Source organism: Astyanax mexicanus, chromosome 14 (assembly GCF_023375975.1).
Source record: "Astyanax mexicanus isolate ESR-SI-001 chromosome 14, AstMex3_surface, whole genome shotgun sequence".
Lineage (NCBI taxonomy): Eukaryota > Metazoa > Chordata > Actinopteri > Characiformes > Acestrorhamphidae > Astyanax > Astyanax mexicanus.
In genome coordinates, this window is record NC_064421.1 from 8,827,357 (window position 1) to 8,852,035 (window position 24,679).

At 37.9% G+C, this 24,679-nt stretch overlaps 1 protein-coding gene across 2 annotated transcripts in view; it reads left to right on the forward strand.

Annotated features, from left to right (window-relative positions):
• The window catches only part of LOC103041141 (AT-rich interactive domain-containing protein 1B), a 330,051-nt gene that overhangs the window by 25,444 nt on the left and 279,928 nt on the right, over positions 1-24,679 (forward strand). For both annotated transcript variants that reach the window (XM_022673204.2, XM_022673205.2), the window contains exon 2: positions 16,346-16,540. In XM_022673204.2, the coding sequence (XP_022528925.2) occupies positions 16,346-16,540 (195 nt within the window). The remainder of the gene's footprint in view (positions 1-16,345; positions 16,541-24,679) is intronic.

A 24,679-nucleotide genomic window follows, 5' to 3' on the forward strand; every position in this document is an offset into this window, starting at 1 on the left:
TTAAATGTTGTTTTTCTAGTTTTCTAATTAAATATAAAGCTAATACTTGCTTATTTATTGCTCGTAAGTGTTAAGAGAGAGTAGCCAATGTTAATACAGAAATGCGTTCGGCGCTGTGGCCTAGTTTACAGCTCTTGGCTCGGTCCTTAGTTTTACTCTATAACAGAGTGTCCCCACTGTATTTACTTCTTCATCACTGATTGGACTAAATGTAAATCTATTAGAAGATTTTGTGTCGGCTCCAGAAGAGCATTAACAAATAGAGATGGCCCAAAAGCACTTTTCTTTCTTGTTTGGTAACAGAAATAGAGAGTCTTGAGGGTCTGCTGTTATAAATCCAATCAAACTATAGGTGCTGTTTTAAATTAGAGGATTTCCCTTTAGATGGTTGTTTAAAAGAGCCACATTTTAAACTTTTAAAATATTTATTTTACTATATGATAATTTATGATAATGGGGTGATCAGGGCGTTTTCACACCTGTATTTTGTTTCTCTGTTCCAAATCAGATTATGAGTTTTCCTCCATTGATTTGATTTGTTTTCACAGAAGCAAAAACCTAAATGAATGAAAATGTGCCTCAACAATCCATTGAGCATGTTTTCTCTTCTGATTGGTCAGAGCTGGTGCAGAAGCATGAAAGTAAATACCATAGATTGTAGAATGTTGTGTGTCCTGATGTTTTTTCAGTCATCAAATGCTGCAACTACCACATTCAATGTAAAAATACAGCTTTGTTTAGAGCAGCAACAAGATACTTAGTGTTAGTTCATAGCTGTAGCAATTACCTTGGTAATAAATCAGTTTAAACTGCAACTGAACAGCCATTTAGCTAAAAAAGATTTCGAGACCTCCTCCTTTTGTGAATCTTGTGCAGTTGATTTTGTTTTGCGCCCGAGTGGGATTACTGTTTTCACATCTGCTAAAAAAAACTGCACCAAGAGAGCAAACCATCTATTTTAATTAAATCAGATAGTGCTGGTGTAAAAAAACACTTATTTTAAGAACAAAGGATAAATACCAATAACATTCATACATAAAATAGTTATTTGACCTCACTGTTTTAATTCAGGCATCTGTTAAAAGTTCTCCTTATGAATTGTAGTATTATTTATAGCTTTCATTATATTAGCACCTGGTTTAGTAGGTGTATGCTTAACGATAGTAATTCAGATGAGCTTCTGATGGAAATAAACACATTCACTGGGACATTATCTGGAACCAAGCTTTGTTTTTCAGACTAGCTCACATTTTTGTGTTTTTTTATTGTACTGATTGTTTAGTTGAATCTGTTCTAAAGTTGTCTGAAGTTTTACAGTATAAACTCTCTTTTGATGAATTTAGTGAATTGTCACACTCTTTCGTACAATATAATAATGAAGAACATTGCCTGAGAAGTTTTATAGTCTGCGTCTCTCTCGTGCTGTGCTGCTCGGCCTATTGTTGTTTCTCTTCTCTGAGAGCTGCACAGAGCAGACGGCCTGAAGGCTGTGAAGTGAAACTACAAGGCATTCCTCTCGTGCCATGGTTGCACTCGCATGAAAAAGCCTCCCCTCCCCTTAATTCCCACAGGCTGAGAGCTTTCATTTTCATCATGCTGACCCGGGGCACCTCCTCTGAGGAGCAGGAGAACTGTCGTCCGGTCTGGCAGGTTCTCAGCCGCAGACTTTGGTCAGCAGAAGCGGCCTTGACGTGTACATCTGGCAGAGCGGTGATGGATCTAACTGCTGACTAATTGATGTTTATGCTGAGTTGGTGCAGCGGCTCGGCGTATTAGAGGACGCAGTCGGCTGCGCTGTGTTTCTCTGTGCAGAGAGAGAGAAAGAGAGAGAGAGAGCAGGCCTCCCTCCAGTTTCTTCTGAGAACCTGTTTTTATTTATTCTCCTGTGTGCGGCTGTTTGTGTTTGTGTGTTTGTGTGGTCAGACTGGGAGAGTGTGTGTTCTTTGTATGTGTGTGTGTGCGTTGTGTGGTCAGACTTGGAGTGTGTGTGTGTGATGTGGGGTCAGAGTGGGAGTGTGTGTGTTGTGTGGCCAGGCTGGAAGTGTGTGTGTGTGTGTGTGTGTGTGTGTGTTTGTGTTCTCCTCTGTGTATTTAGTCTTTTAAGCTGTTGCTGCTTCAGAAGAGCACAAAGCTTTCAACTCAAATCTGTTTTAGACGAAGGAAGATCAGTCTCTCTCACTCTCTCTCTCTCTCTCTCTCTCTTTTCCTTTTCTCTCTATAATTTCTTCATTTAATCATTCCCTTGCTCTTTATTTCTCTTTTCCTTTCCTTTTCTCTTTTATAATTTCTTCTTTCTTTCTTTATTTCTTTCTTTCTTTCTTTCTTTCTTTCACTATTTTTCCAGTTATTTTCTTTCCTCTCCTTCTTACTTCCCTCTCTCCGTCGTTTTTTTGTTCTCTTTTTGTTTCACATTATTTTATCCAGCTATATATAGTAAGGCCAATCCTTTATTTCTGTTGTAGTCTGCAAACATTTGGGTTTGACATTAAAGGTTGAATATGAGACAAAAGATATTTACATCTGGATCTAATACACAGTTCAGAAGATAGCACCTTTTATCTGAACCCACCCGTTTTGCTTGTGAGCAATAATATTGTATGTGACTGTCAGTTGTGTTTTGTTGCCCAGGTGTGTCCTAAAACATTGATTTTTCAAACGATAAACAGTGTTGAATGTCTACGTTTTATTTTGTAACCAACATGAAAACCAGAGAGTTGCCAATTTTCTATTGTCTATTGTTGAGAATATGTAAAATTAATCAGAGACATTGCACAACAATCAGCCATGGCCAGTAAAACAGTTTGTAGTCTCCTAAAGAAGAAAGTCGTCACTGGTGTACTAAGTAACAGTTGTTAAACAGGAAAACCATGAAAAAACTACAACAGAAGATGACAGAAACATTGTGCGTGCTGTAGAGAAATAGCTTAAAACAACTGTTAGTGCACCAGCAGCAACCACTAAATATAAACGGTTCAAAACTTTAGTTTACTTTAATTTAAGTTTATCTGTTCCAGTACTTTTGGTCCCTAAAAAAATAGGTGGGTTCAGACAAAAGGTGCTTTTTATTTCATATTTCATATAAATGCCTTATATTCATATTTTAACGTCAAACACAAATGTTTGTCTACAGTCTACAGCAGAAATAAAGGGGTTGACCTAACTGTTCCATTACTTTTAGAGCGGACATCTAGCCCTCATCTAGCTCTCAGTCCATGTCTAAGCGTCACTGAAAATGACTGCTATTCCTCTTTTGTCTTGGGTGGGGATGACCAACAAATCGTCTCATTTTCTGATTTAGTGACCATGTCTCAAGACTTTTTCGTTTTTTCTTTATTGTATATTTTTTCTCTGTCCTTTCTATCTCTCTCAATGTCTCTCACTCAGAGCCTGCCTGGTATGAGGATTACAGTGCGTGGACACTTTTCTAAACACACAGGGGGACGTGTGGTAAACACTGAGGCGTCCGTTGGCTGTCCTGCTCACAGCACACAATAGCACAGCAATTGTACCCATGCTGCTGCGTACAATATCATGATAGACTAGAGTATGACAAGCGCTTTCCATTTGTCCGTCCTTCTTTCTCTCTCCCTCTCTCCCTCTCTGCCTCCCTCCCTGTATTTCTCTCTCAGTAATTTCGTGCCGTCCCATCTCTAGCTGGCCTTCATGCATAACTGCCTTGGCAACCTCAGGCTGGAGCGTTTTGCAGGAAAGGCAATTTAGCCTGTAGAAAGTCTCTTTGGACTGGTGCTCGTGAGCACTGACATTTACTGAGAGAAATTTGACAGCAAATATGACACTGCTGGGTTATAGACACAGCTCATACTTTAAACATGATGACTGTAGACCCTCCACTACTGTTTTCAGAGCCCCTATCTTGGAAAAAATAAATATTTTTATAGCAAAGGTTTGATTTTAAGAAATACTTTTCACTTCTCATTCATTACAGAGCATATACTAACATGCTATTTACATTATAGAGGAACTAATTTTGTGTCCCATGACTTTTGCCATGTCCCATGGAAGCTAAAGTGGATGTGATTTCTGCCATGGGCAATTCTAGCCAGAAGCCGCCGGTCACGATCATTAACACCCCCTGTGCTGTCCACTATGGGAGGTCAAACAATGTTAAATACCTGCACAGAATTCGGAAATGGAACCCAATGGAATGTCCCATCCATCTCCAAACCATCACTGATTGTGGAAACTTCACACTAGACCTCAATCAGCTTGGACTGTGTGTCTCTCCGCTCTTCCTCCAGACTCTGCTCCCTTGATTTACAAATGAAATGTAAAATTTACTGATGATCAGTGATGGTTTGGAGAGACATGTCATCTGATGGTGTTGGTTCACTGTGTTTTATCAAGTCTAAAGTCAGTGCAGAAACGTGTTTTCCAAGAAAATCTTACAGCACTTCATGCTTCCCTCTGCTACTGACAACTTTTATGAAGATGTGGATTTCATTTTCCAGCAGGACTTGGCACACTGCCAAAAGTACCAATTGGCCTTATATATTTTCCTAATTTTCTGAGACAATGATTTTTGGGTTTTCATTGGCTATAAGCCATAATGAAAGCTTAAAATAGATCACTCTGTGTGTAATACATCTATATAATACATGAGTTTCACATTTTTAACTGAATTACTGAAATAAAATACCTTTTAATGATATTAAAATTGTTTTTAGATGCACTAGTATGTCATGTCTTAGCATGTCACGGCATACTGTATGTCATATGTTTGAAATGCCAAAGCCGATCAAAGCAGTCCAGTAGTGTAACCCAGAGTGCCATGTTACCATTACCCGTAACTGTGCAGACAGATGTTACCAGGTTTATGTCACATGCTAATTTAAAGCCATGACCTCAAACACTGTAGTATCTGTGATGACAGTCACCGATAATGGTGACATGACACTGTTGACACTGTCGACGCTGTTGACAATTACCGCGCATCGTCTGGCATCTGCTGTGACATGTTTACGAGGTGGTAATATCGCGAGTGTTATGTTGCAGGGTTCAAGTAAAGTGCTACCAAGACATTCTGTAGACAGTGACACTCTACAGAGCTACAGACACAAGACCCGGTGCTTAGATATCTACAGTATCTAAGCCACATTACACACTGCATAATGAAGGTGTCTAGTATGGAAAAGTATTGGGACACCTACTTATTCACTGTTTCTTCTTTCTTTCTAAATAAAGGGTATTAAAAAGTTTATTCTGCTTTTGTTGGAGGCGTTCTGTAAGATTTTGGAACATTTCTGTGAGGATTTGATTTATTTCAATAAATTACCAATACACCTTACAAACTCACAAAACTTTAACATCTTTAACATAATTGTTCATTATGACCTTATATATCCATATCTTTCATACTGTAATATAGTTTGAGGGAACATATTTTCTACTAGTGTTAATAAAATGTTGGTTCTTCAGAAACAATTTGTTCGTATTTCAAAACGATTAAATTTATACATGCTATCTGCTCCTCTGTTTCAGAAACTTTTAATAAAATGTATTCAAATGAAGGAAATATCCAAGAGCATCATGAATTACTTTATCACAAATTTATAGATCCATCCATATTCAACTCATCAGTCTTTTTATCTTTCATTTTTATCTTCCTAAATTTTCTCTGTTGTAGAGGTCAATTTTGAATAAGATTTAGGGAATAAATTGTTGGGAATAAATTACAAAATATGTTTAAAAGATAATTTAAGAAATTTACTGACAAACAGTTTTTCACAGATTTTTGCTTTTTTGTTATAATAATGTAATTTCATATTCTCTTCAATGTCATTTCACTTTTGTTGAAGTTGTTTGTTTCTTATAGACCTTATAAAATGATGAGTTTCTTTAACTTTACCAAATTGAAAACATCTGGAATATATTTAAGAGGAAGATGGATGATCACAAGTCATCAAACCAAGCTAAACTGCTTGCATTTTTGCACCAGGAGTGGCATGAAGTTATTCAAAAGCAGCATGTAAGACTGGTGGAGGAGAACGTGCCAAGATGCATGAAAACTGTGATAAAAAACCAGGGTTATTCCACCAAATACTGATTTCTGAACTCTTAAAACTTTATGAATATAAACATTTCTATTTTTTTTTGCTAAAAAATGCTTTAAATGACAATTTTTTACTCAAGCATATACCTATAAAGAGCAAAATCAGAGAAACTGATTCAGAAACTAAAATGGTCTCTTAATTTTTTCCAGAGATGTACGCCCATATAAGGTTTTATGCTGGTGACCGGCATAAATCATATATCAATAGGGATACCTGTTAGATACATATAGATATTCCAAAAATCATTTTTGGACTTGCAGTTAGACACAGCCATAGTGTAGCTCAGTCAGGTGCATATAAAAATTTTATTGGAAGAATTGGAAGAATTTGAGGCTCATTTCTTTCTTTTTATTTTTTACGCTCTTTCTTACTTAACCTTTCTGTCTAAACTCCTCTAGAAGTAAACTGTTTATAAAATAGGCTCTATTCTTTGTGACACACCGCAGAAACGCTCATCCAATTACTTTATTTTTGTCAACTAAGAGTTAAAACTCCTGCTCCTTCCCTTTGATGACATCAATATTGCCTTTGCATCCATGAAATTAATTTTCTAATCTTAGTCAGCAGGAGCATGGAATTTGCACAGATTAATACGAGCCGTATCTCCTCCCCGTGCTGCCTCCCCATTCTCATTTTGTTTGAAACAGTGGGTCCTTTTTCTCTGTCTTGTCTCGTAGCGCGGAGCTCGTCTGTGAATTATGCCCCATCATTGCTTCTCAGCTTCGATTGAGGTGCTGGAATCGTTTGCTCGCAGCTTTTTTTTTCCCTTGTCTGTGGAAAAGGAAAAGAAGAAGGCCTATGGCACCTTGTGTTGAGCTTCGTATTATCTGGGAATTCTTAATTCCAACTGTGCAGTTTAATTTCCATCCGATTTTTCTTCCCCCTTAATATGATTTGTATTAACATTCAGAGTTGGATTCCTTGGTTGACGTCTTTTCTTTGAAAAGCCTCCCTCATTTGAGACGTGTGTTTGATTGCACCAATCACAATAACAATGCAGCCAGAATCTTCAGGGTTGGTATTTTCTTTGCTCCAGTGAGCGACCAACCTGTTTCTCATGGCTCTTTTTGGCTAAACAGCCCTTACATCCTCTCATACATTTAGTAGCAATATATGATACAATATATGGCAAGCCTCTGCCAGTCTAAAACACCAGTGGTTACTTCTAACTTCTCACAAACAGTAATTCAGCACTCTGCTATGAGAATGTCACTAGGGCTGTATTAATACAACAGGTAGAGTGGCCCAAAACTGATTTTCTCTCAAAAATACAATGTTTTACAGGCTGTTCAGACTATCTTTTTTATGTAACCTATATCTGACATTGTTCTTAAATTGAAAAACAAAACTGCAGTGTTTAACATGAAGTTTTACGTTTCATGTGAAGTAGGGCTGCACAATATATTGTTTAAGCATCGTCAAAGTGATGTGCGTATGCACAGTAGTCACATTGCAGGATGTGTGATGTCACTTAAGGCAATTAAGTCAAACACATCATGTTGCAATGTTTTGATTCTTGACACCAGAAGTAGATACACAGAGTCTCTGTGTGTCTGTGTGAGTGACAGACTGCTGCTGCTTGAGAAGCGCCAGGGGCAGGGGGAGCACGAGGAAACCGCATGGCCTCCATCCACATGGTTAGCCACGTGCTTGTAAACATGTGTGTCGAAAACTGTGCACCTCAGTCCAGCACAGTTTTGCACAGATATTTCCAGTTACAGCTGAATTCATACTTTTAATACCAGAAAAACGCTCTTATTTACCTTTTAAATGCCTGATTAAAGGGCTGATTACTGATGTTTTGCTTGGCGCTGACTCAGCTCTTGATCGGTCCAGACACGGGGACGGGGCTGGTGACGTCATGGTGTCCTGCTTTGCTTAATATCGCGATATATTGTGCAGTCCTAATGTGAAGGCATATAATTGAGAATGCGTTTAAGCTTGCTGTAAAAATATACAACATTTTTTAATGAAAGGGCAGTGTGCACATGCAAAAAAGTCACATTACAGAATGTGGAATATGTAAAGCTAATTTGATCCTATGAATTAAAGACTTACACACAGGTAACCAAAACAAATATTTGATCGTTTTGGGTGGAAAACAGCAGCACTGGTCTGCTAGAGTGAGTGAGCTTGCCTTTCTTTATCTGCTGAATTTAACATGCTGTTCAGTGTTACATTACATAGAGACATATATTCATACCCCTTGACCTGTTCCACATTTTGTCGCTTTACAACCATTTAAAAAAAATGTAAATAATAAATGTATTTTATTAAGATTTTAAGTGATAGGCAGACACAAATTATTGCATAAGTGTGAAGTGGAGCTAAAATGATACATGGTTTAACATTCTTGTGTTAGAATGCCCCAGTCTTAAATCGAATTGAGCATCTGTGGCAAAAAATGAAAATTGTTGTTCACAGACGCTCTCCATCCAGCTTGGCTGAGCTTGGGCTGTTTTGTAAAGAAGAATGGGAAAAAATCTCAGTCTCTAGATGTGCAACGCTGTCAGAGACAAACCGCAAAGCACTTAAAGTTGTAATTGCAGCGAATGGTGGCTCTACTAAGTATTTATATAAGGCGGGCTGAATACTTTTGCATGTCACACTTTTCATGTAATAAAAAATTTGAAAAGCATGCATCATTTTCATTCCACTTCACACTTATGCAATACTTTTTGTTTGTGGATCACTTCAAATCTCAATAAAATACATTTAAGTTTGTTGTTAAAAGGTGACAAAATATGGGAAAAGTTCAAAGGGTATGAATACTTTTGCAAGCCACTGTACTTTTTATCCTAGGCTTTTTTACTGCCTAGGATAAATCACTTAATTTGCACTCTGCTCAATTATCATATTATCTTCCAGAGGTAGTTAATATAATTAATTTCCGATATCGATATGAATAATAATATAAAGCCACTCCCTGTGTGTGGTGTACATCATCAAGCACTTACGTTGCCACACTATAAATAGCCTTTTATTCCATTTCTTATTTTGATATACACATAAACTGAAAAAAATTGCCCTGCCACTGAAAACCTTCCACACTGCTTTTGTCCATTTTACTTTATCTCAGCAACTAAACAATAGATAAATAACACACCATTGCCACGTATGGTGATAAAGATTTGGGTCATGATGCAGGAAGATGATGTAAAAGCATGATGGAGGATCAGAGTTCAGAGTCTGGAGTACACAGCACAGCTCTGTGATGAACATCCTTGTGAAAAAGACACCCACTAAAACCCCAGATACAATCAAGTCGCGTTTCTGCACGTTTCCAAATGGAATTATGATAATAACCATTTGCAGATTACCATTTTAATGCTCATTTGATCTCAATATGCAGTCTGCTACCTCCTAATCTATTTGTTTTTGGCAGCGAGTGTTTTCTTCCTCCCTGATTAACAACTTTGTAGATTAAAGTGAAAGGATTTAAAACATTTTGAAGTCGTAAAATCAGAGTCGAAACAACTTGGAGGAGCAATTTAATCAAATTTGGCAGTATAGTCCTGACCTAATTTTGTAGTTTGTGGTGTAATAGCTTTATTTCGCAATATACTCTCAAGTCTCTGAAACAGAGCGGCTTCATAAATTCAATTTCAGGTTTATTACCGCCTTATGTAGGCCTGCATTAAACCGCAAAGTGGGTGCTTTTCTTATTCGGGCAGAGCTGAGAACATGCGGGGAGTTCATAAATGTGAGCTATGACTCACGGCTGGAAATTTATTCTCTCCCCATTTGCATGAGCGTTTCCCTGTTTCTGTTTTTGGTCTTTTGTACGTTATTGCATGTGTGGGGTGTGAAACATGTTCTCTCAGTCATGAAAATTAGCATTTTGAAGTTTGAGTTAATGTATTCGCACAGTGCTTGTTGTTGTGTTTACTGTAAGGCATTTGGAGCATTTGTCGCTGTCATATCAAAACCTCGTAACCTTTCCTTTTACACAGAATTCTAAAGCTCTTGGTTGGTATGAATATTGCAGTGTTTTGCTCACACAGACTTTACTACTGGGAAGTCTACTGGACTTGAGACTGAAGCTAGTACTGTGTCCCATGACTTTTGCCATGTCTCACTGACTGAGAGTGGCATCTTTTGCCATTACAATCATTATTAACCACTGCACTGTCCACTGTGGGGGGTAATATTAGCTTTCTGTGATGTAGATTTCAGAAATTGAACGTGCCATCTGGGCATCTGGCACCCATAATTAGGCCTAATTCATACTATATCACAAGATAACACCTCACAACTCATATAGGTGTGGGCGCTCCCAAGCCAAGACATCCCCACTTTAAAATCAATTTACATAAGGCTATCCAATGACTTTTGGCATGTCAGTGCCTGTGATCCCAGTTTCTGTTGCTGTGAATAGCTCAGTGTATAGAACCAACAGTTTACCTATTGACACCAAGCCTAATTCTAGACATGGGCTTTATAGAATGGTATAACCCCCCACAGCTTTGAGCAGTGGAGCAGTAGAACTGTGTTCTCTGGAATGATGGTGCTCCATCCAATACTTTGGAGAGTTTAGGTGAGAGATGGGTGTTGGGGATAAGGTGTGAGCAATGCTCCAAAATCTGGTAGATAGCCTTCCCTGGACAGTAGAGACAGTTACTCCAAGTTAATCCAAACAAAACAGCATGAACCCTTTAAATACCCTTGTTTCTACAGACTAAACCTTTTTTAAAACTAACTCTTGATATTAATATGTGTATTTTCTCTTCTCCATTGACTAACCAACCTGTTTTCTCATGGCTATTTCTGGCTAAACAGCTCTTACCTCTACTCATGCATTTAGGAATAATATATGGCAAGCCTCTGCCAGTCTAAAACACCAGTGGTTTCTAACTTCTCACAAACAGTAATTCAGATCTCATGGACAAGAAGTCATCCACTCTGAAAAGGTGACTAAGGCTGCATTTATACAATGCTCCAAAATCTGGTAGATAGCGTTCTCTGGACAGTAGAGACAGTTACTCCAAGTTAACCCAGCAAAAGAGGACGAACCCTTTAAATACCCTTGTTTTAAAAAAAAATAGTCAATGAATAAGAAGATGTCCCATATATATTTATTTCATATTGTTCTACAGAATAAACCTTTTTTTTAACTAACTCTTGACATTTAGACGTGTATTTTCTTTTCTCCAGTGACTGATCAACCTGTTTTCTCATGGCTATTTCTGGCTAAACAGCTTTTACATCTACTCATCTTTTTTGAAAAATATATGGCAAGACTCTTCCAGTATAAAACACCAGTGGTTACTAACTTCTTCACTCTTAGAAGGTGACTAAGGCTGCATTCGTCCAATGCTTCAAAATCTGGTAGATAGCTTTCCCTGGATAGTAGAAGCAGTTACTCCAAGTTAATCCAGCAAAAACAGGATTAACTCTTTAAATACTATTGTTTTTAAAAAAGAATCAATGAATAAGCAGACGTCCCATAGCTATTTATTTTATATTTTTTAAACAAACGCTTAATGTTAAAGAGTTACTATTCTCTGACTCATTAAACATATTTGTCTTAATTGAACGTCTCATTCTGTCTCATGCCAAGGCCTAGCTAGCACTGGCCTGACTCTTCAGGAATGTGTACAGCAACCCCCCGGGAATAATCCCATCGCCCTCCTCGCTACACAGGCAGTTTACAGTTTGCCACATCGTGGTTTGCTGAAGTGGCAATAGATTAGGCCTGGGATTTCCCTGCCTTTCAAATAGAGAGATTGGTTCTGCTGCCGCTTCCCTTCAGTTGGCCTCCTCTTGCCAGCAGCGGGATTGAGTATCGCATAACTGCAGTCCCTTTGGCCACACAAATGCAAACCTATTGATGTCCCCCAAAACATGTGCTCCATTCTTCTCTAATGATACCCTACATGACGGTTCAGCCATTTGAACAAGGACCAGGCGTGACCGTTTGAAAGAGCTAAGTGCTACGGGCAAATGGGGCTCACTTTCCCTCTCAATAGCTATCCCCCCACACCCCCACCCTTCCAGCTGGGAGGCACGGCGGTCTTTGACTGTCGGAGTCACTCTCTGAACTTGGCAGTGACACGAGGAGATTTGCTTGCCTAGCACTCAGCTTTTTTGGGGGGGTAAATCCGTTCCACTCGAGCGAGGCCGGTGGAGGAAGAGACCTGAGCCGTGTCCCATATCACACGTGGCACACTGCCCTGAATTTCCTAATTCACAAGCGCTGCCCTTCAGCCACTGATACCTCACTAATTAATGGTGCAGCCCTGGCTTTTGGATAGATTGCCCAAAGCAGGATTTGCATGCTTGACTGTGTGATGCCTCCTAATTGTTTATTATGGGAAAAGTGGTTGAGAACCGTCGGGTAAGGCCAGGTCATTTGTGAAGCAGGGCGTGTTTACATTGGCTGACAGATTTATTATAGGTGCATATATTGTATGACATAGGTAAGGGGTGGATTAAGGGTGAAGGATATGACCATAAAATAAATATGATGTCTGATAAAGCTGTTGGTCTATGACAGTATGAGCATCAATACATTATGGTTTAAATGGAGACTCAATGTGCAGCAAGTCACCTGACCTCTCCATTATGGCCGTGGGGAACATGCTTTCGGGGAACTAGGCAGTGGACCTTCCTCTTATTGCAAATATACAGTAGCAGTCAAAAGTTTGGACACACAATATCATTCAATGTTGTTTTTTTCATACTTTATAAATGAATACTGAAGTCATCCAGACTATAAAAGAACACATAAGAAATCATGTAGTAACTTAAAAGTAATAAACTGAGGCTGGTAACTCTAACTCTTATATATATATATATAATATATACTAACTCTACCTCTTCACAACTTTACAACTGATGCTCTCAAACACAATAAGAGACAAGAAGTTCAAGTAATTAACTCTTGACGAGTTCAGCACAGCTGTTAAATGAAAGCCTGAATTCCAGGTGACTCTACCTCATAAAGCTGACTGAGAAAATCCAAAGCTGTCATCTAAGCAAGAAGTACTTACTAAATAATTTGATACCTTTTTTCATACTTTGGATGAATTTAGTATTAACCTACAATTTAGAACTAAAAATAATGAAAATCCTTTGAATATAAGGTGTGTTTAGACTTTTGACGTGACTTTTGCAAAGTCCCCTAAAGCTTAAGAAGTTGACTTTGCTCTTCTTTGATTGGTCATGTCTTCTGTGACATACAGTACTCATGTGACACTGTTTTTTAAGTAATGATAAATGACCACACACAGTTATCCCATAACTTTTGTCAGTGTATTTGTATCTCTTCTAAATAATACATCTCAAGACCATGTTTGTGCTGGTAGCTGGTTTTAGATAGTCTAAGCTGGTCACTGATGGGGAAGGTTGTTGAAAATCTGGACATCCAAGCAACAGTGTTGGTACTCAATGCTGTAAAAACAACAGGTTTACCAGCTCTTGATTAGCATGATGTATGTTGCTTTTGTTGACGCTTAGTGATGCTGATTAGCCAATGCGGTCTTGGTGTTAGCTAAGTGATCAAACTTAGAGAAAAACAAGCCTACCTATGCCCATCAAGAACCATTTTCACTGGCTAAATCAGTTTTTGTAGTTATTTTGTAGTTTTACACCAGTGCAGCAAATAACAATAACAGGTAGAGCTTCTCCTCAAGACCAGTTGTACACATGCATGTGATGACAAGTGAAAAAATCACATGCACTGAGGCTGTAGAGTAATATTACAGAGCTTTAATGTAATATGACTTGGATTATGTAGTGTTACACAGTAATCTCTGGAGAGATTATAGAGGATGCCATTCTTCCTATTACAGACAGTATCATCAGTATGATTTTGAAGATGATATTTAGATGATATAATCCAAACTTTTTTTGTTGGGGGCCAGAAGGAGAAATATATTTGAAGTCATGGGCCAACGACTCTGTAATAAAACAAATAATGAAATATATCACTTTAAATAATACATTTTTTCCTGATTGTTTCATTTACACACCATTTTACTTGACTTACTATCTTTATCTTTGACAGTGTTGTGTAAACTAAGATTTTTCAAATTGATGTTTCATTTCATGATGTCTCTTAATATTAAACTCCTTAATTACGGCAACTTTTAGACTCTTTTTTCTGCGCTAGAAATGCGCACCCTCTCCGCTTTCAGACTCTTTGGCCCGTTTTTCTGTGCTAGAAATGCGCACCCTCTCCGCTTTTAGACTCTTTTGCCCCATTTTCTGCGCTAAAAATGCGCACTCTCTCCGCTTTTTCTGACACCTAGCGTTCAAACTTTGAATCTCACATTACAAAAACCTGCTTAACAGCGGGCCAACTTTCATTTTATTTCTAAAATACTTCGCGGGCCGCTCCAAAAAAGGAAATGGGGCGCAAATGGCCCGCGGGTCGTAGTTTGGACACTCCTGATATAAAGGTACTATAAGTAAATAATTTTACGTCTCATTTTTTATTCATATAATCAAATATGTAGCTGTGTAAAGGTCAGCTGATACTTTGCTTTTGAATCTGGAATAATGTGTACACTGTCACTCCATGCCACTAATCTGTCTGCTGTGAATTTAGCCAAGAAGCAACTGAGCCTAGCATGATGCAATCAAAGAAGAAAGGGACGAAGCAGAGGATCGCTGTCGATTTCCTCTGATTCGACTCCATTATGCGTCACAGTGGGCAAAACACCAGGGAAGCGCTGTTTAAAGTGTATATCGAGTCATTTTTTTATCCTCCTCTTTGTTTTCCATGCACAATTCAGCGGGTTTGTTCCCGCACATCTCGTCTGTATTGTTTCTTGATTAGGCCTGGCTGCTTTTGAAAAGTGCCATTCTCCTGCACACAGCGGGACGCGTCATATTGAGCGGGGATGTGCAGGTATTGCTCAGGGAGACCGGAGAGAGCCTGGGTTGACTGAAAAAGACAGTGGGAACAAATGCCATAAATCATCCATGATCCAGCACAACGGCGAGGAGACATCAGACCTGACATAATCGGCCCCGTCGTGGATTCTGCGTTTTGGGTGACGGATTAATGTTAACCTGACATGCCGGGAATTTTCCTGTTGACTCACGGAGAGATATGGGGAACCCTAAAATAAATGTAATACTCGCGAGGAATAAACCGCCCCAGGCAGAAACTGTCTTTCCACATTTCTTCCCTCCGTTTCTATCAGTATTCAAAGAAAAGCGCGGAGTCACTCGGTTCAGAGCACTTGTAGAAATAAAGCTTCCTAAATGGCACTTGGCCTGGACTTACAGTTCTTACAGGAAAGGTCTTTAATTAGGAGCAAACCTTTGTGATATGTGGAGTTCCCTTTAAGCTCTAAAAAAAAGGTTTATCTCATTCACAAACAAGAGACCTCACTCAGCAACTGTTCTAACAAAAAATACAAATCTTGCTCACTAATATTTTCCATTTGGGGAGTTTTTTTTTCATTTAGTAAGACAGTAAAATCTATCTTCATAAAAGCATAGCAAAACAGCCATAACATCAATACCTCTTTGTTTCAGTAAAAACACTTTGTAGACCTTCTTGTAGACCTATGCATGCTTTATTATCCTCCCTTCACCCTGTTCTTTAATAGTCAGTACTCAAGTCAAGTCAAGAGGCTTTTATTGTCATTACATCTGAGTACAGGTATGCAGTGTAGTGAAGTTACGTTCCTCCGAAACCAACACAGTGCAACATATAGAAACAAACAATAGACAACATAAACTGCAAGGTGTAATAATAGTGCAACATAAAACTATAACATTACAATGAATACAAAATATACAAAAAATACAGTGGGTAGTGGGTAATGCTAATGCTGCTCCAGCAGTGCTAGCCAGGGTTAGCAGCAGGCTACAGGCCGATGATACTCACCTCTGAATGGCGAAAGAACTAGTGCTTAGCGCGGTTAGCAGGTAATGCTTATGCTGCTCCAGCTGAAGAACTAAACTGAAACTTCTGTATAACGCTGTACTTCAGCAGAGTGGCTTTACTGCTCCTTAATATCTAAATTGTAAAATTCATACATAAGGCGTTTTTTAAAGAATATTAAATATTAAAGAATTTTAACTGCGAAAAATACGATAATTGGGGTAGCTGTGAATTTTGTGATTAATAAACATTTTTATTTCGATTTTACTCAAGAGCAAATTTAAGAAACTTCTCAAGAGGACATTGATAAACAAGGTCTATCAATGTTCTTGAGGGAACTAACTGGTTCTTGAATGGCAAAGCTCCATAAAACCTATTCTTGTCAACATTACAAGATAATGTAAATACCTTGTTCTTGCGCTGTGTTTTGCAGGTTGGCTCCATGGACTTCATGGCGATGAAGCGCTCTCAGCTGTATGGAATGGGCAGTAGCCCATACTCACAGCAGCAGCAGGGTGTACCCTACCCCAGCCAGCCGTACGGCTCTCCTTCTCCACACAGATACCCAATGGGAATGCAGGGGCGGGGTCAGCTCGGCATGAGTGGGATGCCATACCCTCAACAGCAGGTATGTTTTTGTTAGGAATGTGACAAAATGTATGGCGGCATTGTGACTTGAATGTCAGCTTTCATTCTTAAAAATACAGAGACTTCAAAGGGTTCTTTGAGGGATTCCACATAACTTTTCATTCATTGTTTCTTCCTAAAGCAAGGGTATTAAAAATAGTTTATACTTCTATTGTTGGAGTAACTGTCTCAACTGTAAAGACAATGCTTTTTATGACTTTTTCAAAGCACTGCTTTAAGGATTTGATTGCATTCAGTGAAAAGAGCATTTAAAAAGTCAGGATGCTGGATAATCACCACCTCACCTCATTCCCTTCTTAAAACTAACTAAAAAATCCCAAAATATTGGATGGAGCCCCTTCAATGCTGCTGGGGGTCTTTATTCCCATCTAGACCATGTCTTGGCAGCAATTATCACAAAAGACGTTATCATGGTGGCAATAGGTTAATGTTTATCTGATCCAGAGAAATCTATTCTATTGGCATCACATCTCCAAAGAGACTAGACCACTTCTGGGCGTGTGGATTTGCAGCATTACATGATGAATAAAACAGACATTATTTACATTTACAAAGCACATTAAGCGTATTTTAAGCATATGTATTTTATTTTCTCCTATAAAATTACCATTTCTGAGAAACCAAGGATTCTCAGCAGTGATGGTTTGAAAGAATCATACTTTCGTGGAAACATCCAAGAAAGGCACTTCTTTAGAACTTACCTTAGAACGTACTGATGTTTGATGAGCTTTTCATGTCCTGTATCTCATCAGTCAAGCAAAGGAGGGGTTTTGTCAGGATTGAAATTGACAGCAGAACAAAATTACAAATGTAACAAGAGGATATAATATAAAATAATTGTATAGAGTATAATGAGCAGTACAGTGGTAATGATATAGTATACAAATTAAACATATTTAAGGTTAAAAAATTATAGACATTATAGAAATAAAAAACAATTGACTTGAAAATAAGGCAAAACCACAAAAAATGGAAACATAAAAAATATTAATGACAATGAAAAAAACTATTAATGATAATGACAAGAGGGAGGGGCTAGGGCAGAGACATAGGCCTAAAAATTAACAATATTATATTCAAAGATGCTGCACTGATCTGTGAGTTGTCACATGTGGATGTCTGCCAGATATGCTTGTCTGTTTGCCTGGACAATCCTAGCCAGATGTTGCCGGTCACGATATGGCCCTAAAATAATATCGCAAATACCATGAAAACAGTTTTTAAAAAATATTATTTCAAGAGCACACTAGTGCAACAAAACAAATATAAGCATTATATTTAGCATCAATATATCAGTTTCATTTTCTTTTAGTAGGAACAAAAAAAATAAGTTGTCAACATTTTGCTATCAATAACTTACCAAGAGAATAAAATAGTGATAGTAAAACAAAATAAAATGTGACAAAAATAAAGTAATTACTAATAAATTTTGCGAAAAACTAAACAGTGCAACATCTTTAGTGCTGCATATTAATTGTAAACAAACAATTAAAAGTACATAAATAAAAGCATATCGCTATTATCACAATATGCATTTTTTTTATAAAATGTGAAACATTTTTATATGATATGACATGGTACACCTCTAATTATCACATTATGCACAGTTACAGTATGCTTAACTTTAGAAATAAAATATCTTATTTAATCTGGCACCCACTATTACAGTTCACTTAAACTGATAATTTGCATTGCCATGAGCATGTTGGCTAGTGTTCAAACAGCCCAAGCATTCACAAGCCATGGCCTAAGGTAATCCTCTATGATCATGTAGTTTTTACAACAGTGTTTTTTTTTGTTATATTGTAATATGACTAATACAACTAATATAACTAACAAATTAAATATCATATATCATAAAACTGTCATTAAGTATTAAGGATATCCAGGGTTTTCCGGTTTTCCATATCGTACACTCCTATACCTTACCCTATACCCTTTACAGCTTCAGTCATGTTCTGGAAGTAGCCCAGTCTGTAAAGCTGTAGTCTTTTTTATATATGAGCTTTAGCTTATTGCTTTTTCTGTCTTTCTTTCTTTCTGTTTTGCTCTGCTTGGCCTTCCTGGTCCAGTGAAGCCGGCTGGGCTATTCTGAGCCTCGCTCAGTGTCCCCCTGCCACACTGCTATATTTAGCCAGGGTTGTTGGTCTTAGTTTTAATGTGTCTCTGGAGAGCTGTTGGCACACATGGTCTCTCTGGCTCCAAGAAAGCCTGACCTCTCATAATCCCTCCAAAGATGAGAGAAAGTGGAAAATGAGAAACAAACCTCTCGTAAAAGCTCCGTCTTTACTGCGAGAGGAGAGAAAATAAGCCCAGAAACCTGATCCAGACTGAAGGAACGCGCCGGCCGTGTTCGCCGAGCAGACGGCAGATCCAGCGATTCGGCGAGAGACTTTTGTGGTTCTTGGAACAATGTCATTGTTTGCTTACACATATCAGTGTTTGGTGTTAGTCTCTTGTGAGGATTATCGTTGTATCTCTGATTAAAGTCGGACCTCTGGAGTCTGATATTCTGGCTTTGACCGGATTGTAGGACTTGGCAGTGCGTGTTTGAGAGTTCCTCTTATAATCTTCCCAAGACAGCTCCAGGCTGTCGGTTGGCATCAGTGCGTACCATTCAGAGACTCGGAGGAACTGGATCCTGGAGAGTCCCGGGGAAAAAGAAAATAAACTCGCTAAACACATTTCCCCACATTTCTATATTTTACGTTATTTACTCTGAGAGACCACTGGGTCGACCGTCACACAGCAGTCACACACAAATAATTAGTCAAATTAGTTGTTATGCTCTGCTATGGCCAAGGGAGATAACTTCTGAAGTTATGATTATCGCAGGCTAGCATTAAAAGCCAAAGCGAAGCACTGGAGCATGATTGTGAAATATAAATAACCAAAAGTAATAAGTTTATAGCCAGAATAATTTGCGTTATTAAAATTGCACTCAAGGATAATTTGGATGACTGCGGCAAATTAAAAATCAAAGTATATAAATCTGGCTTATCGGATGAGCAGTTTCAGATAGCACAAGCTATCAGCTGGAGAACGGTGGTGCGCAATGGATCTGGACTTCTGGGCAATGAGCTTCAGACCTTTTTCCCATGATGCACTGGCTGTCCCAGCTAAGGGATTTAGGTTGGTAATATGTTTTATTTATTTTATTATAATGTTTTCATTTCATTTAAATATTCTAGTAATGCCACTTATGTCAGTGTTTTTTTTTTGTTTTTACTTTATTGTTATTGTGTTTTAACATACAAAAAACAAACAAACAAATAAAACAACAGAGAAGGCAGATCAGGCATTTGACAAGGGTCTTCAAAGGGACATTTAAATGCTATACATATATTTATATTAAGTAGACAAAGAAATAAAGGCAAATCATGTGAAGACACAAAACACATGGAGGTCTAAAATGTGTATTTATGAATCAATGAAGTAAATCAGCTCAGAGCCAGGTAGGATTTCCTTTACGACTTACGTCAGTGTTTTGACTATTATGAATGTTTCCATAACATTATATCATATATCATAAACACTGCCTGGCCAAATAAAGGTCACACACTCTAATATTTCATTGGACTGCCTTTAGCTTTGATTGCAGCGCACATCACTGTGGCATTGTTTCAAGAAGCTTCTGCAATATCACAAGATTTTTTAAAATCCAGTATGCATTTATTTTGATATAGAAAGAGTCTGACCATTGCACAAATCAGCTCTTCTCCAGCACATCAACTAAGATTCTCAATGAGGTTAAGGTGTGGACTCTGTGGTGAACTCTCTCAATGCATGTGTGAAAATGGAAATAATGATCTCATGCTCCCTGAATCACACTTTCACAATTCCAGCCCCATGAATCCTGGTATTGTCATCTTGGAATATGCTCGTGATCATCAGGGAAGAAAAAATAAATCCATTGATGGAATAACCTGGTCTATATTCAGTATAGTCAGGTCGTCAGCTGACCTCATTCTTTCAGCACATACTGTTGCTGAACCTAGACCTGCAGACCAACTGCAGCATCTTTAATACGTTAAGTTGGAAATGTGAGAAACATTCTAATAATGTGAAAGAAACGATTATTATGTCCCACACTTGAGTATGTTTCTGCAATGATGTTTCTGATATTATTTCTGTAACTTTTTTAAAATGTTGCTAAACCTCCTTATATCGTTCTCTATTAGCTGGTCTGCCTGTGGCCGGCTGAACACTCAGCGTGCTGCACTCAGACCGACAGCGTATCCTTGTAAGACTGGATTGCGTCACAGTTCAGGCGTCTGATGGTGACACCAGTGTCCTCCCTGCTGCTGTCATCTGCTGCCCACTGTCTGGCTGCCCTCGGCTAGGGCAGGGACAGGGCCTCAGAGCGCAGCTAAGAAAAGACCCATAGACACGAAGACAGAGACACTCAGACACACAGGAAACCAATGCAAATTCACTCTGCAGATCCTTCATTTATAAAAGCACTGAAACCGTCAGGCCCAGGCCTTTAGCTGGGAAGGTTGGGAAACTAGCTAGCATAGATGGTAATTAATAAATGAAACAATACTTGGCGACTACATAGCTCTGGAAAAAAATTAAAGACCACTTAAAAATTATAAGTTTCTTTGATTTTACCAAATTGAAAACCTCTGGAATATAATCAAGAAGAAGATGAATGATCACAAGCCACCAAACCAAACTGAACTGCTTGAATTTTTGCACCAGGAGTAAAGGCATAAAGTTATCCAAAAGCAGTGTGTAAGACTGGTGGAGGAGAACATGATGCCAAGATGTATGAAAACTGTGATTAAAAATCAGAGTTATTCCACCAAATACTGATTTCTGAACTCTTAAAACGTTATGAATGCGAACTTGTTTTCCTTGCATTATTTGAGGTCTGAAAACAGCCATTTCTCATTTTCTGCAAATAAATGCTCTAAATGACAATATTTTTATTTGGAATTTGGCAGAAATGTTGTCCGTAGTATAGAATAGAACAACAATGTTCATTTTACTCAAATATATACCTATAAATAGCAAAATCAGAGAAACTGATTCCGAAACTAAAGTGTTTTTTTCAGAGCTGCATGTTGTGTTAGGAGTGGGAAAGAATATCCATAATTTACCCAAAGTGATTTACAAGGTTATTCCTATTACAGAGATGGACCAATGTAGTGTTAGGAGTCTTTATATATATATATATATATATATATATACAACTATACAAGTTGTATAGTTTTTGTTTGCGGTTCATTATCGATACGCAACATAAAATATAGATTTTTTTAAAACATAGTCGCTTTAAACTCCCAAAGACTTACCCCCAATTTGACTTATTAAAGTTGTCTCACTGCTTCATTACTCCAGGTGGTATCGTTAATTAAATAAATTGGGCAAACCTGCAATGAGCGAGTTGTGCTGAATTCTATATTCCTGCCAGAATGTGACTCCACTTTTACAGCTATTCCTGTTGTTTCTGTTCATTAATAACTGTTAAGCATAAATTATGAGAGTGTTATAAATGTATAAGTGTGCTGGATTTTGGCAGGAAGTCAGAATTTGGCGTAACACCAACAACACCCCAAAACAACAGTTTCAATGTGCATAAATTTCATAAATGTCAGTATTTGTATATGTGCTGTTTAGTGACAGATTTGTTCACATTATAGACAGATTGAGATCACTTGCATTCATGTACAAATGTAAACCATTAAGACGGAGATGGCAAATCTGATCTGAGCAAAAAATATCTGAATTAATTAATGTAATGTGAACATAGCCTACGATATGTGGCTTTTTGATATTGGCAATACTTTGCTCATATTGTCCAGCGTTATTATCTACCAGCATGTCAGATTTGGTGAGGTTCCTGCCCTACAGCTGTGTGCATTTGTGGTCCTAATTTCACAGTGCATGCTGGGGTTTTACTCTACGTAACCTCAACTCATCTTACCGCTGTTCTCGTTTTGTTTTTTTTCCTCGTTCTTGTCTGAGCGATCCACTGGCTGCACAAGCCGAAATTTCACCTTTTCCTCTCCAGTTCCTCTCGCTCTCTCTCTCTCTCTCTCTCTCTCTCTCTCCGCCAATGTGTCAGTTCTTTCACTAACCATGACATGCATGCGCTGGCCTGCTTTCACAGGGTTGCCCGTCTCCCCGGGGAGTCCTCGCCATCCAGCCTGGTGTGAATTAAGCCGCTGAAGGAAGCTGGACGGCGGGAGATTGTGTGTTTTCAGACTGGGCTTTTAGTCTGGGATACAAGAGGGATCTTTATCAGACCTGGTTTATCAGACCTGGTTTATCAGACCTGGTTGCAGAATAGAAAGGCTTAGTTTCTTTTTATTCTCACTACTTGCCTTTACTCAAGGACTGCTCGTGACATATTATACAGCAGGGGAGCCCAAGTGTGTATCTTACAGCTACAGATACCAAATTTCCATTGCGCTGAAAGGTAGTGCTTGGCTTTATTCCAAAATGTATTAGAGAAATATTTATATTTGATACAATACAATACAATATGATGCAAACCTGAATGTAGTGTAATGTCAAAATATCAGGGTTAATAATGACACCAAAAATACAGTATTGTGTATCTAAACACTGTTATTTAGTAGAGCTGGACGATATGGTCAAAATTAAAAAAATATCACAATATAATCCTTAATTTCAGTCGATATGATATTATTCTGATATCAATATGAGCAGAATAGTGACCACCCTTTATGTACATTATCATACATTAATGGTGCTGGGTGATATGGCAAAAATATTATATCACGATATTTCAAGACAATTTCAAGATAAACAGTATTTATAATGTTTTGACAAGCAGACAAAAAACACATTATCAGTGGCCGATTCTGCTGTTCCGATACTCTTTAATAAACAGTACAGTGATTTTTGATACATTTTAAGGCACATCATGTAACTAAATAGATTTTTTATACTCTCTGTAATTAAATGTTTTTTATATTCTTACAAAAGCATATTGTTGATATGATAAGAACATTTATCACTGTATGTAGCATGTTATTTTCAGTATTACACATTTAATAGTAATACATATAAGAAAATTGCATTGTTTGAGGTATTTTACAGGCTTAACAGACTGCAATGGATTATTTTGTTTAATATAAAAGAAGTGAAAATTAAGTGAAAATAAGTTGTCATTTAATTCTCAGTTAATTATGATATTTCTTCCATTTAATTTGTACAAGATTCTGTTATATTGAGTGTCATCCCTCCAGAAACCAAAGTACATACTTCCACACAAAGGAAATCAATTGTAGAAGGGCTGTAACCTCCACAGCAGATGGTAACTTTTTATGTCCTGCATAAGCTGGTTTCAATATATCGATATTTAACTGTTCAACAGTTCAAGAAATTAATGCAATGAAGGGGTATACCCAAAGACATTTGGATATGTACAGTGAAGGTGCAAAAAGCTGCAATTTAGTAGTGAATTGATTTAGTAGCTTTTGTACTTACGTAGGAATAAGGATATTACACTACTGTTTATGATTTGTAAAATGTTTTTTGATGAGTCTCAATGATGTCGATATTGGACCACAGGAAAAGCAGATCTTGTGAATTATAGACAGATTGTGAATTTCTGAATATTCTTATTTTAAAATTAAAGGTTTGTTGCTCTTTAAAAGTGTTAAAAGGGTTCTGAGTGGTCCAGCAGACACTCAGAACCCTTACATACAGAAACACTGTCTGTATGATCCACTATTATTACTGGTTTAATTCCCAGATCATGCTGCATGTCATCAGCAGCCAGAATCCGAGAGAGCACAAATTTCCATGCTCTTTCTGGGTGGATAGATGGATAGTGATGATGGATTTCCTCCGCACACCACTCCCAGTGTGATGCTGGCTGGCACAGGCGTCAGTTAACTGATGTTAACTTGGCTATTGGGTGATGCTTCATCAGTGGCAGCTCAAACAGAGATTGTTTTGGATAGTATTGGGGCGTTACTACTGATGGGGAGAGTCCTAATGAGTGGGAGGGGTATTTGATCTTTCAGATAGTTGGGAAAAAAAATCGAAAAAGAGTTTAATTGTCTTATGCTATATACTGATATGTAATTGAATTATTGTATCAGTGACCAAAATATTGTTGATCATCAGAATTACTTCT